The sequence below is a fragment of the Onychomys torridus genome, chromosome 6 (assembly GCF_903995425.1).
Source record: "Onychomys torridus chromosome 6, mOncTor1.1, whole genome shotgun sequence".
Taxonomy (NCBI): Eukaryota; Metazoa; Chordata; class Mammalia; order Rodentia; family Cricetidae; genus Onychomys; species Onychomys torridus.
Genome location: NC_050448.1, coordinates 65800834 through 65814942, shown reverse-complemented (window position 1 = coordinate 65814942; position 14109 = coordinate 65800834). Strand labels below are relative to the sequence as shown.

Sequence of the window (14109 nt, the reverse complement as noted above, 5' to 3'; positions counted from 1 at the left end):
CTCAGGAGGCAGAGCCAGGAGGATCTCTGTGAGTTCGAGGCCAGCCTGGTCTACCAAGAGAGTTCCAGGAAAGACGCAAAGCTACACAGAGAAACCTTGTCTCAAAAAACAAAAAAACAAACAAAAAAAAAGAATAATAATAATAATAAAGGAAAAATGAAAACAAAAACACTGCCATTTTTACTTCAGAAAAACCAGCACAATCTAAGCAAGAAATCAAATACAAACCAAGGTGTGACAACTATAGAGAAACTGAATCTGTCAGCCCCATCCCCATATCCGAGAGTCTGAAATGAAAAACCCTAAGTTCTTTTCTCAGCAACTCAGAGTCCTGATCTCACCTGGAAAGAATCCATGCAGACAGGACTAGAAGCCAGCTCCTCATCGACCGCATTTAACTTCTCCATGAAAGCACTATCCCTGGTCTGCTTTGGTTTTGGAGGCGGTGGGGGCCCCATGGGCACTACTTCAGCACTGACGTGCCTCACAGCAGGTGTGGTGACTTTCTCAACCTGATTCAAAAGGACACTGTGTTAGGAGAGAGGAAGAGAGGGCAGAGAGGTCTTCATGCAGTGAAGGTGGCCACTGTCCTCTTTTCCAGATGCAGACAGCTGAATGGCCATTTCAACACACGGATCTAACTAGGTCTCATCCTATGCAGTGAGAGAAACAGAAAACTACTTGGCTTTAAAGAGAGTGCTGAAACATGGGTTACACACATTTGACCCTTAGTGAGAACTCAGAAAACCTCTTAGACCATCACTAGGTCTCAGTCATCCCTTAGCTGTTCATTCTCTCAAGGGACTCGAAAAGGTGGCAACCCACAGTTACCACTGGTAAATCAGCTACTCATAAAAGAAGCCTCTGCTCACACACATGCCAAAGACTCTCTTGCCTGACGCTGGGTTACCTCTGACAACACGCCACTCTCCTCATCTGTCTCAGCCACTTCAGAAGACGCTCGCAGTCTGGATCTCTTCACTCCACGTGGAGACGAAGCAGTGCTTTCAACATCACTTTCCAATAAGCTCTAAAACAAACCCAGTGCATGCTCACCTGTGTGCCCCAACCTCAGTCCAGAGCACCATCGTCACAACAGAATAAATCATGAAATACCAGTCCCTTGGGACTTGGGCTACAAGGATGGCCAGCAGATGACTAGGTAGGTGTATGTGACCAAACCTGACCACCTGACTTGGACTCCCCAAATCCATATGGTGGAAGGGAAGATTCAACTCTTACCAGATGTCCTCTGATCTCCCCAGCATACGGTGACATGCACACACAAACGACACACCCCACACACAGATATACACGGACATATATACACACACACAAGTACGTAGTATGTAAAGTCATTATGGAGCCTCATCTTCATTACAAACTGTCAAAGGGAAAGGCATTAACAAACAACAGAAGGAGAAAAAGAAGACTCTTTGGAAAAGTGTTAGAAACCAAGCATGGTGGCAAACAGCTTCATCCCCAGCTCTCAGGTGACAGAAGCAGGAGGATCTCTATGAGGCTGAGGCTAGCCTGGTCTACCTAGGAGACTCTAGGCCAGTCAGGGCTACATACTGAGACCTTTTCTCAAAACTAAAATAAAATGGAAAAAAATGATAAAGTTCATAAGCAAAAAAAAAGGAAACCACAGTATATAGAGGTGTGTATTTAACAGGACTATCAAGAAAACAGCAAGTAACTATCAAGACATGGGGTGGGGTACACTTGTCTGCTGGTTTCCTATACAAGGTCTAGAATATACTGTGCAGCTGGGGAGAACCTGAACTCCTGACTCTCCTATCTCCACTTCCCAAGTCTGAGACCATAGTCCATCCTTGTGTTGTATGTGTTACATTTCATCATGTATGCTGAAATATGGAGGGTTGGAGGAGAAAAAGGCCTCACAGCAAAGACGTTACTAGAGAAGAGAACCATGTCTGCATCATCTCTGTGGAATGGGTGACAATACCAAGTCACTAAAAAAGCCATCCTCATCAAGCCCCCTTTTCTTCTTCACTCACAATGAGCACTTACTAACCTCTTCAGCTGTCTCATCTTCCTCTTCTTCATCCGGCTGGTACTCTTCATCTGAGGAATCATCTTCTTCAAGGTGAATGTCCACAAACTGTGGAGGCTGCTTTAATAGAAACACAAAGGACAGCGGGGAGGGCGCGGCTCAGCAGCCAGAGACACAGGCTCACTGTGGACCAGGCAGGCAGAAGGAGAACCAATTCCCACATGCTATGGCAGGGGTGCCCGCCACCCACCGCACAGAGCAAGTAAGTCAATATCAAACAACAAAGAGAGACTGGAACAGGGCTGGAGAACAGGAAGCTCAGAGGCAGAATGCATGCTCGCCATGCATAAGGCTCTGGGTTCCAGCAGCAGCAGAGGACAGATGGGAGGAAGTGTGGAGGGAGGAGGGAGGGAAGGAGGGGGGAGGGAGGGAGGGGGGAGGGAGGGGAAGCTCAAATCACACAATCTGAAAAGAAAGTGAAGATACTAAGGGCCGGGGGAGGATTCTGTGAGTCTAATGTACAGTCACATCCAACAACACAGGCAGAGTTTGTATGACTCCACGAGGTGCAAGGTTAGCTGTAACAGAATGGAAAATCCCAAACCTGTAACAAAAAAAGACAAAAGAAAAAAAAGGCATGTCTATAATTAGTGTGTACAGAGGAAGTAGTTAGGTTTCAAAACTGAAGTACTTTGGGAAAAGAGTAACAGTGACGTCTTCTAAGTTTACCTTAATTTCATTGGCTTTCTTAATTGGTGAGATATTCCAAGTTGGAATGACCTATCAAAAAGAACGTCAGGAATAACATGTAACTGCTTTTCCTTGTACTGATCATCAGAAAGACCTATCTACTTAGTAAGTAGCCACAGTGGTCTACAGGTGTTGACTGTCACGGAAGACACTATTCGCAAATATTGGGGGTTTATGAAACCACACTGGCAGGACTGAGAGAGGAAGAGAGCCAAAAGCTCAGAGGAGCCTGGGCTACACAGTAAGTTCCAGGTCAGCCTGGTCATAGGTGTGACCCTGCCTCACCAACCCACCAGCACCAGCACCAGCACCACCCCCACCACCCCCCACCACCACCATCACCTCCACCAACTCCACCACCACCACCACCACCACCACCACCACCACCACCACCACCTCCACCAACTCCACCACCACCACCACCACCACCACCACCTCCACCAACTCCACCACCACCACCACCTCCACCTCCACCAACTCCACCACCACCACCACCACCACCTCCACCACCACCACCACCACCACCACCACCACCACCACCACCTCCACCAACTCCACCACCACCACCACCACCACCACCACCACCACCACCACCTCCACCACCACCACCTCCACCACCTCCACCAACTCCACCTCCACCAACTCCACCACCACCACCTCCACCACCTCCACCACCACCACCACCACCTCCACCAACTCCACCAACTCCACCACCACCACCTCCACCACCTCCACCACCACCACCACCTCCACCAACTCCACCACCACCACCACCACTACTACCACCATCACCACCACCACCTCCTCCTCCTCCTCCTCTACCTTCTCCTCTTCCACCACCACCTCCCTCTCCACCACCACCACACCACCACCTCCACCAACTCCACCAACTCCACCACCACCACACCAGCAGCAAAGCTACACAGAGAGAAAGAAAACAGCACTGACCCAGGATGTGACTTGGTTGTCCTTGATTCATGCCAGGCACAGCATGAAAAACTAGGCAGGGTGGTTCACACTTGTAATCCCATGTATTTTAGGTAAGCATTCTCACACTGAGCTAAGAGTCCCTTCCCACACATAATTCTTTCTTTTTTTTTCTAAGATTTATTTGTTTGTTTATTTATTTATTATATATGCAGTGTTCTGTATGCGTGAATGCCTGCAGGCCAGAAGAGGGCGCCAGATCTCATTACAGATGGTTGGGAGCCACCATGTAGGTGCTGGGAATTGAACCTGGGACCCCTGGAAGACCAGCCGGTGCTCTTAACCTCTGAGCCACCTCTCCAGCCCCCAACACATAATTCTTTCAAAAGGCAAACACAGACCAAAACTGTTCAGGAATCTCTTCTCTATGAACAACCAAGAACGGGATTCTGTTTCCCAAGACACAGAGACTCAGAACACATACCACTCCTTTCTCCACCACTTCCTTCAGCTTAGAGCGCGTCATCTTAGGCTCCTAGGCAGGGAGATACAGGAAGAAAGGAGTCAATAAAAATCACCATGTGAATTTTCCAGTCTGACATTTGCCAAGTTCCTTGCAAACTCCAACATGATCTCCCACATGGGAAAGTTCCCAGACATGGAGAGAGTGACAAGGGGCTACTCACAAACAATGGCATGTCTTCTGTCTCACTGATGGCAGCTTTCATCATGGCTACAACGTGTTCATTTGTGATGACTTCCTGGAGGAGGGAGAGAAAGCCCACTTTATGCCAAGAGATTCGTCATCTGGACAATATTCATCTCTATGGAATTGCCACTAGACCTTTGTGGAAGATAAACAGAAGCTAGATCCTCAAACTGAGCTCAAGCAAAGCAACTAAAGATAAAGAGGGCAGAAGCAAGCCTTGAAACAATGTTGCGGCAAATGGCCCTGGTCATTACCTGCTACTGGGACAGAAAATCTGCAGGCCCAGGTCAGAGTTGGAAGAGAGCACTATCGTACATATAAAACATTTTGTCAGTTAACTGACAAAATTGCTAATTCAAATACCAGGAGTCAAGAGACTTACAGGTCTACTTATTTGTACTTGCTGAGAAGATTCTAGGCTCACTACACAGCTGCCCACGGCTACTCACGTGCAGGATGTTCCGTACATTGACTGCTGTCAGATTGTGCTGCTTAGCACCATCCTCTAAAGTACGATCGAGCACGTCATCCAGTTTCAGGTCATGTGCCACAGTCCCTTCTTCATGGCCCTTTCCATCTCGTTTCCTCTTGGTACCCTTTTTGGTTTTTTTCCTTTTATCACTTTCTTCATTCTCTTGTTCTTCTGCAAATAAACCAAGAAAAACGTCACCAGAATCTCCAGAGCCGGGCAGTGGTGGCGCACGCCTTTAATCCCAGCACTCGGGAGGCAGAGGCAGGCGGATCTCTGTGAGTTCGAGGCCAGCCTGGTTCCAGAGTGAGTTCCAGGAAAGGCGCAAAGCTACACAGAGAAACCCTGTCTGGGAAAACCAAACCAAAACAAAACAAAACAAAAAAAAAGAATCTCTAGAACTACTTCTCTAGGAACTCACCCCAAACCAACAGTGGAAGGAAACCAACCTGCCTACTGTTTGACTTTGAAAACCACACACCATGATATAGCAATTGTGGTTTTTTTATGGAGTTGGTAACGGTACTACGTACTGGTCATAATAGCTAGACATAGTAGTGAACTCCTTCAATACCATCACTATGGGGACAGACATAGGTGGATCTCTGAGATCAAAGCTAGCCTAGTCTACATAGTGAGTTGCAGGACAGCCAGGGCTACACAGAGAAACCCGGCCTCAACCAAAAAAAAAAAAAAAAAAAAAAAAAGTCTCAGCAGTTTTGATCCCAGCACTTGGGAGCCAGAAGCAGGCAGACCTTGGTGAGCTGAAGCCAGCCAGTACTACACAGTGAGAATATGTTTTGTTTTGTTTTTTATAAAAGAGAGAGAAAAGGCTCAGCAAAAGGCCTACTAACACTTAAATGAGAAAGAAGACCAACTATCAGAATGAGGAAGGAAAGAACACACTTCATTACAGTTCTCACAGATATTTAAAGAAAGCCTGAGGGGCAGCCAGGTAGTGAACATCCTGCCAGAATGCTCAAATGCTTGACGCTCTGGGTTCAATCTCAACACTGGGAGAAGAAAAGACTAGTATGAGTAATTTTGTGTCAATCATCTTGAGTAAATGAACTGAAACAGAAACATCCTGAGAGACATCAACAGTCAAAGGTCCCTCGAGAAGAGCTAGACTGGGCTGTACATATGGCTCAGACGGTAGTCTGCCTAGCACACAGGAAGCACAGCCTCAGGTTCGCCAGAACCACATCAAGCAAGGAGCAGTGACACACGCCTATAACCTCGACACTCAGGAGGCAGAAGCAGGGACCCTAGACATCCTCCTCAGCTACAAACCAAGTGCCAGTCCAGCCTGAGCTCCATGACAAACCCTTCACACACTACAACACAAGAGGGGCAACAGCAGAGAACAGATTACCCAATGCGGAGCAAGTTGACAGACTTGCTAGCCTGCAGTGCCCAATGAGATCGTGTCTTTCTTTAATAACGAGGCTTTCAAGGCGCTTCAGTGAGTAATGGCACTTCCTGCCAAGTCTGACAACCTGAGTAGTTCACTCCCTATAACCTACAAGTTGTCCACTGACTTCCAGACAGGTTGTGTTCACACACACACACACACACACTTTAAACAAGAGGGAAGAGGGAGGGAAGGAGGGAAGGAAGGGAGCAGCAAGACAGGTCAGTGGGTGAAGAGACTTGTTGCAAAGAGACCGGAGTTCCATCCTTTGGACATAAACGGCGGAAGAAGAGGGCAGACTCCTGCAGGTTGTGCTCTGACCTCCATAAGCACACTCTTGTGTACACACACACACACACACACACACCCCAAGTAGACTCTTAGTAGTTTAAGGTCAGCCTAGTCTACACTATGAGTTATAGACCAGCTAGTGCTACATAGTGTTACCCTTACTCAAAATAAATAAATAAATACTCTTTTTTTTTTTTTTTAAATTATATCTCAGCTGTGTTTTTAATTCCAGTACTCCGGAGGCAGAGGCACGTGGATTTCTGTGAGTTTGAGGCTAGCCTGGGCTACAGTGAGTTCAGGACAGCTAGACCTAAATATCAGAGAGACCCTAGCTGAAATAGACAGACAGACACACACACAGAGAGAGAGAGAGAGAGAGAGAGAGAGAGAGAGAGAGAGAGAGAGAGAAGAAGAAGAAGAAGAAGAAGAAGAAGAAGAAGAAGAAGAAGAAGAAGAAGAAGAAGAAAGGAAGGAAGGAAGGAAGGAAGGAAGGAAGGAAGGAAGGAAGGAAGGAAGGAAGGAAAAGAAAGAGGGAGGGAGGGACAGACAGACTGACTATCTTGGTGCAAGGGAAACCAAGACAGCAGTATCTTAAATTCGGGGACACCTTGGCTATCCACATGAAACCCTATGTCAAAAAAGTAAGTGTTGGGACCCCAGCTCTGCAGCACCACGTCTGCAGACTGAACATTTCCTGTAAAGCTCAGCACCCACTTACCATGATTTGCAAACACTCCTAATAACCTAACCAGAACAAATGAAAACGCTGGTGACATGGCTCAGGGTAAAACGCCTTAAGGCTAACATACAAAAGTTCTAGGTTTAATTCCAAAACAAAAAGAAAAATGAAAGCAAAGTATTCAAAGAACACAACAGCAAACAACAATAACGTGAAAATCTACAATTTTACACAGTATGAATGAATTCCTTACATAAAACATGGAGTGGAAAACAACCACCAAAAGCAAATCTATCTAACCCAATTCATTTTATAAAGACAAAGAGGTTGAATGAACACATAGAAGTCAGGATTTTTACTACCAAGGTGTTCAACTAGGAACTGAAAGGGAAGACAAGGCTGATCTCTAGGAAGAGCTCCAGATGCTGCCATTACCCTGACAGAAATCTGCTAGCCGATGTGTGCAGTCACTATGTGTGTGTGTGTGTGTGTGTGTGTGTATACATATATGTGTGTGTATACATATATGTGTGTGTATATACATGTGTGTGTATATATACATATATGTGTGTGTATATGTGTGTATATACATATATGTGTGTATACATGTGTGTATATACATATGTGTGTATACATGTGTGTATATATACATGTGTGTGTATATATGTGTGTATACATATATATGTGTATATATACATATGTGTGTATATGTGTGTGTATACATATGTGTGTGTATATATACATATGTGTGTATATATACACATATATATGTGTGTGTGTATATATACACATATATATGTGTGTGTGTATACATATATATATATATATACATATATATGTGTGTGTGTGTGTGTGTGTGTGTATAAAATGCTTCAACAGTCTATTGCTTTGATGCTGCTACAACTGTTTTTGTTTTGTTCTGTTTTAATTAAAGAGAAAAAGAAAGCCTACCCATTGGTATAAAGAGTCCACCATCCTCCATCTCTTCCTCAGTTTGGTGACCCAGAGTTCTGAGTGGCTTTTCTTGTGGAAAGGCAGAACCATCTGGCTGGAATGGTTTCCTAGGCAGGGCTCCTGGTTTTGCAGACTGGCTGCCAGATGACAACAGAGGTAATTCCCCTCCAGAATGCATCTGAAGTTTTCCTAGAAGAATCGCAAACACTGCTCCACACTCTGCTCATTCTTAATCATTTTCTAGTGCAGAATTAGCATCTTTTCCTAAGATCTTTATGTTAGACATCTTCATGAAGCATACTATACACATAGGCTTTCCTTTGCTTCAAAATAGGCTCCAAAACAAATAATGAAATGAAAATTGAGATCCAAATTATTCATCTATAATTCACAGAATGAACTAGATAACTGCTATGACATTTTAAATTCAAATATGCTTTGAGTTCTGTGTTTTCCTAAGAAAAATGAGACCATGGGTTGGGGATTTAGTTCAGTGGTAGAAAGTAAGCCTAGTACATATGACTGCTCTGGGTTCAATTCACAACACCAAGAAACAGATCACTATAGGGTAGAGGGTATTAGATGACAAAGGGACAGTTATTTAGAGTTGACCATGGCATTTCATCAACTGTAAAAGATATAAAAATGTCCAAAGTAGGAGCTGAAGAGATGGATCAGAGGTTAAGATTACTGGCTATTCTTGCAGAGGACCCAAATTCAATTCCCAGCACCCATATTGCAGCTCACATCCACCTATGACTCCAGTTCCAGATGATCTAATGTCCTCTTCTAACCAGGTGCACATAAGGCATCCATCCACCTGGTATAAGATATAACTCAGTGGTGGTTTTAATGACAATGAACCCCACAGGCTCACATATCTGCATGCTTAGTCCTCCGGTGGTGACATGTTTGAGAAGGATTTAAAGGACTAGGAGGTGCAGCCTTGTTGGAGGAAGAGTGTCACTGGGGGTGGGCTTTGAGGTTTCACAAAAACCCATGCCAGGCTCAGCGGCTCTCTTCCTGTGGATCAGAAATGTGAAGTTCTCAGCTATGCTACAGCACCATACTGGCATGCATGCTGCCATACTCACCAACAAGATGATAATGGACTAACTCTCTGAAACTATGAGAAAGGCCCCAAACACAGACTTTCTTTGATAAGAGCTGCCTTTGTCAGAGTGTCTCTTCACAGCAATAGAAATACTAACTAGGACAGACATAAAAATTTAAAAATTTGTACAAAGGTCTCCCATGGAGAGTCAGCAGAGCCTGGCACATTCAGTTGAGGCAGGTCTAAGGCCCTCCTCCCTGCGTCAAGGCTGTGCAAAGTGTCTCACCATAGGCACCAGGTTCCAAAAAGCCAGCTCATGCACTAGGGACAGGTCCCAGTACCACTGCCTGGTGGCTTGAGGGGATTTGGGGGTGGGAGAAGGGAGGACAGGAGAATCTGTGACTGATATGTAGAATGAATGGGAAATTTCTTAATTTTAAAAATTAAAAATAAATAAGTAAAAATATATTTGAGTTAAAAAAATTTGTACAAAGGAAACAATGTCTGAGGCATACTGATACACAGCTATCACTCTAGCACTGGGGAGGTTAAAGCAGAATAATATTGAGTTTAAGACTTGAGCTACATAGCAAGACTAGGTCTCAAAATAAATAAATAAATAAAAGCAAAACAAACATTCCTGACTCTAAGTCAATTTTACAGAACAAATGAATTAATATGCCATGATTCATCAAATACTATCAAAAAGAAACATGAAAATCAACTTAAGACATTCTGTGGCATGACAGTGATCCTAGCATTTGGGAAGTCACATTGAGAGGATCACTGTAAATTAGAGGACAGTCTGGTCTACAGACGGCGTTTCGGGAGAAAGAAAAAAGAAATCAAGTGGTCGCAGAAAGAAGATGAGTATGTTAGGTGGCACGTGCCTTTGTGGGAGGCAGAAGGTGGATCGCTGTGAGTTGCAGGCCAGTCTGACTATAAAGTGAGACTGTTTCAGGAGAGGGACAGGGAGGCAGAGAACCAGATGAGGAGGAAGGAAGACAGAGAAAGAAACTACCTCTGGGAGCTGCCCTTCGATTTTCAAACTCTTACATGCACTAACAAACACAAGCACACAAGCACACAAATAAACAAAAACAAGAGTTTGGCACACCTTTTACCCAACACTGGGAAGGCAGAGGCAGTTAGATCTTTGAGTTCCAGACCAGCCTCGACTACAGAGTTAGTTCTAGGCAGCAAAAGTACACAGTGAGAACCTGTCTTAAAAAATAACTTCTTAGCCCGGCAGTGGTGGAGCACGCCTTTAATCCCAGCATTGGGAGGCGGAGGCAGGCGGAGCTCTAAGTTTGAGACCAGCCTGGGCTACAGAGCATGTTTCCAAAGCTACACAGGGAAACCCTGTCTCAAAAAACCTGGAATAATAATTTCTATTGAGACTAGTCAGGTGAAGGGGGGAGAAGGGGAAAAGTGTAGAACAGGAGCTCAATCTGTAACAGACGCGAGCACCAACTGAGATAACCCACTACCTTCAGGTCAGCCCAGAAAATACATTTTGAAAGTGAAAATGAATAAATGTAAAAAGAAACTAATGTTTTAAAAGAAAGAAAAGAATACATCAACACTCGCATATAGACAAACTACCCTGAGACATACCCAAGAAGCCACTACAGGGGATCAGAGGGAAAGAATGGAGGGCAGGAGGCAGAGCAGGAGCTGGAAAAGTGCACATCACTTCTCGAGAACAAGGGGAGGTGTCTATGTTCACTCAATTCTCTAGCCATTTGTTTGGGGTTTCCTTGTGGAGAGTGGTTTGTTCGGTTTTATTTTGATGTTGGGTTGTGAGCACAGACTTTAATGGCTGAACTATCTATCCTTTTTTTTTTTTTTGGTTGAGACAGGGTTTCTCTGTGTACCTTTGGGACCTGTCCTGGAACTCACTCTGTAGACTAGGGTGGCCTCGAACTCACAGAGATCTGCCTGGCTCTGCCTCCCGAGTGCTGGGATTAAAGGTGTGCGCCACCACTGCCCGGCAAAAACCAAGTGAAAAGCCATCTTTTTTGTTGTTGTTGTTCTGTTTTTGTTTTTGTTTTACCAGACAGGGTTTGTGTAGCAGGAATCTTAAAAGTTCTTATTAACAAAATCAAACCTGAGGCAGATTATTGGGGTGAATGCTGGAATATCAGAGAAGCAGAACAAGCCACAGTTTCCTCACCTCACCAGTTCCTCAGCTGGTCTTGTTTCCTCAGACTGCAAGCTTCTGAGTCCTCATCCAAATGAATCTCAGCTGAACTGTGCTCGAAAGCCTGAGTGCTTAACCAGCCGAATGCTTAACTCTTTTAGTTCCTGGTCCTCACGCCTTATATACCTTTCTCTTTCTGCCCCCACTCCCTGGGATTAAAGGCATGGGTCACATGCTTAGCTGTTTCTTCTTGAACTCAGAGATCCGGCTAGCTCTGCTAGCTCTGCCTCCCAAGTGCTGGGATTAAAGGCGTGTACCACCACCGCCCAACTTCTGCTATGGCTTGCTCTGACCCATTTTCTAGCCACCATTTCTGGCTCTGTTCTAGTGGCTGTCTGTTCTCTGACCCCAGATAAGTTTATTTCAGGGAACAGGAGCCCCTGCCTCATAAAACCAAATCAAACTGTTGGGTTTTTTGGAGTAGTTCCAGGCAGCAGAAGTCCACATGGAGGAAGCTCTGCTGTCACCCTGGATATGTGTACTTGAAGGACAATGTTTATATGGATTTAAAGGTTCTGTCACATATTTTCAAAGATTGAGGCAGGCATGATGGTGTTTGCCTGTAATCCAGGCACTCAGGAGGCCGAGCTAGGTGGATTGCTGCAAGTTAGAGGCCAGTCAAGATTATACTGCAAGACTCTGTCTCAAGAGTCTTGTCTCAAAGGCAAGGTGTGGGTGTGGTGACCCATAACTGGAAGCCCACCACTTGGGGATGGAATTCAAGGTCATTTTTGGTTATATAGTGACATTGAGATCAGCCTGGGTTGTGTGAGACCTGGCTTGGAGAACAAAATGTAGAGCTGGGACATTCCTTCATTCCCAGCACTCAGGAGGCAGAGTCAGGCAGATCTCTGTGAGTTTGAAGCAAGTCTGGTGTGGTGTACATAGTGCATTCTTTGACAGTTGAGGGTATGTGTCAAAAAAAACCAAAAGAGAGAGAAAGAGAGAAAGAAAGCAGGACAAGTGTGTCACACATCCATGCAGTGTCAGTACTTGGGAGAGTTACTGTTAGCTGTGTCCAGCCTGAGCTGGCCTTGAACTCGCTGTGTATCCCAGGCTGGACAGAACTGAGCACTTCTCTCCTTCCACTACATGGTCCTGGGTATTGTGCTCCCCAAAATATTGTGTGTTCCCTGAAATTAAAATAAAAAAGGGAAAATATAGTGATATTTTATTTGTATTGAAATATGATTTTATTTGTATGTCAATAAAGTTGCCTTGAGGTCAGAGCAAGCCAGAACAGAAGCCGAGCAGTAGTGGGGCACGCCCTTAATCCCAGCAATTGGGAGGCAGAGCTAGGCGGATCTCTGTGTGTTCAAGGACACAGCCAACATAGCAGACACACGCCTTTAATTTCAATACCAACCATAGAAGACCTGGAGGTCTGTACAAACAGGCAGTGACGAGGAGGTCATGTGGCTGGGTTACAACCAATGAGGGAGGAGAACAAAAAGTCTTTAAATAGACAGGACACACAGAAGTAGGTCTCTTGCGGAGAGGAGGAACCGCAGAAGCAGTGAAGGGTAAGGTTTTCTGCTTTGGCTCTGACCTCGTGGGTGGTTTTTAACTCTGCAACTGGCTCTGTGTTTCTTATTTAACAAGCAGGATACATCTACAACCACAGATGATGTAACTGCTCAACAGCTGGAGTTACAGGTGCTCGTCAGCAACTCAAAATAGGTGCAAGGAATTGAACTTGGGTCCTTTGAAAGAGCAGTCCGTGCTCTTAACCACTGAGCCATCTTGCTAGCCCCGAGTGACTCTTTTTAAATTGACTCATGTAGACTAATTTCCCTTCCTCCCTGTCTCTTCCTTCTGTGTATCACAAAATCATCCACTGGACAAAGTTCCTTTTCTTTCAAACTTTCTTCCTCTCACTTGTCACACGCTTTTTAAACCCTACAAACCTCCAAATTCCTTTCTTTATAAATACCCTTGGAGACTCACGTGGACGCTCAGCCCTGATGAGCAATGGCTGCTCTTCTAGAGGACCCAGGTATGATCTGCAGCACCCACACGGCAGCCCACACTGCATCTGAAACTCAGGTTCCAGAGAATCTTCCATACTTTTTTGGCCTTCATGGGCAACAGGCAAACTTGTAGTGCACAGACATATATGCAGACAAGAGGCCCACAGACATAAAATAATTGTTTCATTAATGGGAAGGGATGGTGGCTCAGCAGTTAAGAGCACACTCCTGTTCAACAGGACCCAAGTTTAGTTCCCAGCACTCATGTGCCAGTTCACAACCATCTGGAAATCCACTTCCAGGTTATCTGACACCTCTTCTGATCTCTCTTAGCCACCAGGCATGAACATAAGTGCACAAACATACATGTGGACAAACACTCATATGAAGAAATTAAAATCAATAAATTTTACAATGTAATTAAAATTTAAGTAAAAACAAAACCAAAAAAGCTAGCTGCTGAAAGAGCTCAGAGGGAGAAACATGGCAGAGCTGGGGTTGTAGCTCATATCAGAGCATGCAAGAGGCCCTAAGCTAGATCCTGAGCACTGAAAATAAACAGATTGTTGGAGACTGAGCCCAGACTTGAAGGAAACTACAAAGCATTGTGATGCTGAGCCTCACCTGCAGACCAAACAGAATATGTCAGAATAAATAAAAACTTAATTTAAA

The 14109-nt window shown here is 44.9% G+C and overlaps 1 protein-coding gene across 7 annotated transcripts in view; it reads right to left on the bottom strand.

Moving 5' to 3' along the window:
• Positions 1 to 14109, bottom strand: part of Gon4l (gon-4 like) — a 64160-nt gene that overhangs the window by 41733 nt on the left and 8318 nt on the right. For 5 of the 7 annotated variants that reach the window (XM_036189415.1, XM_036189412.1, XM_036189416.1 and 2 more), the window contains exons 3-10: positions 8208 to 8399; positions 4853 to 5046; positions 4381 to 4455; positions 4179 to 4229; positions 2747 to 2797; positions 2039 to 2137; positions 911 to 1030; positions 342 to 512 (exon numbers count right to left, since the gene is read on the bottom strand). In XM_036189415.1, coding sequence (XP_036045308.1) covers positions 342 to 512; positions 911 to 1030; positions 2039 to 2137; positions 2747 to 2797; positions 4179 to 4229; positions 4381 to 4455; positions 4853 to 5046; positions 8208 to 8399 — 953 coding nt within the window. The remainder of the gene's footprint in view (positions 1 to 341; positions 513 to 910; positions 1031 to 2038; positions 2138 to 2746; positions 2798 to 4178; positions 4230 to 4380; positions 4456 to 4852; positions 5047 to 8207; positions 8400 to 14109) is intronic. The other 2 variants (XM_036189418.1, XM_036189419.1) reach the window with 2 other exon arrangements.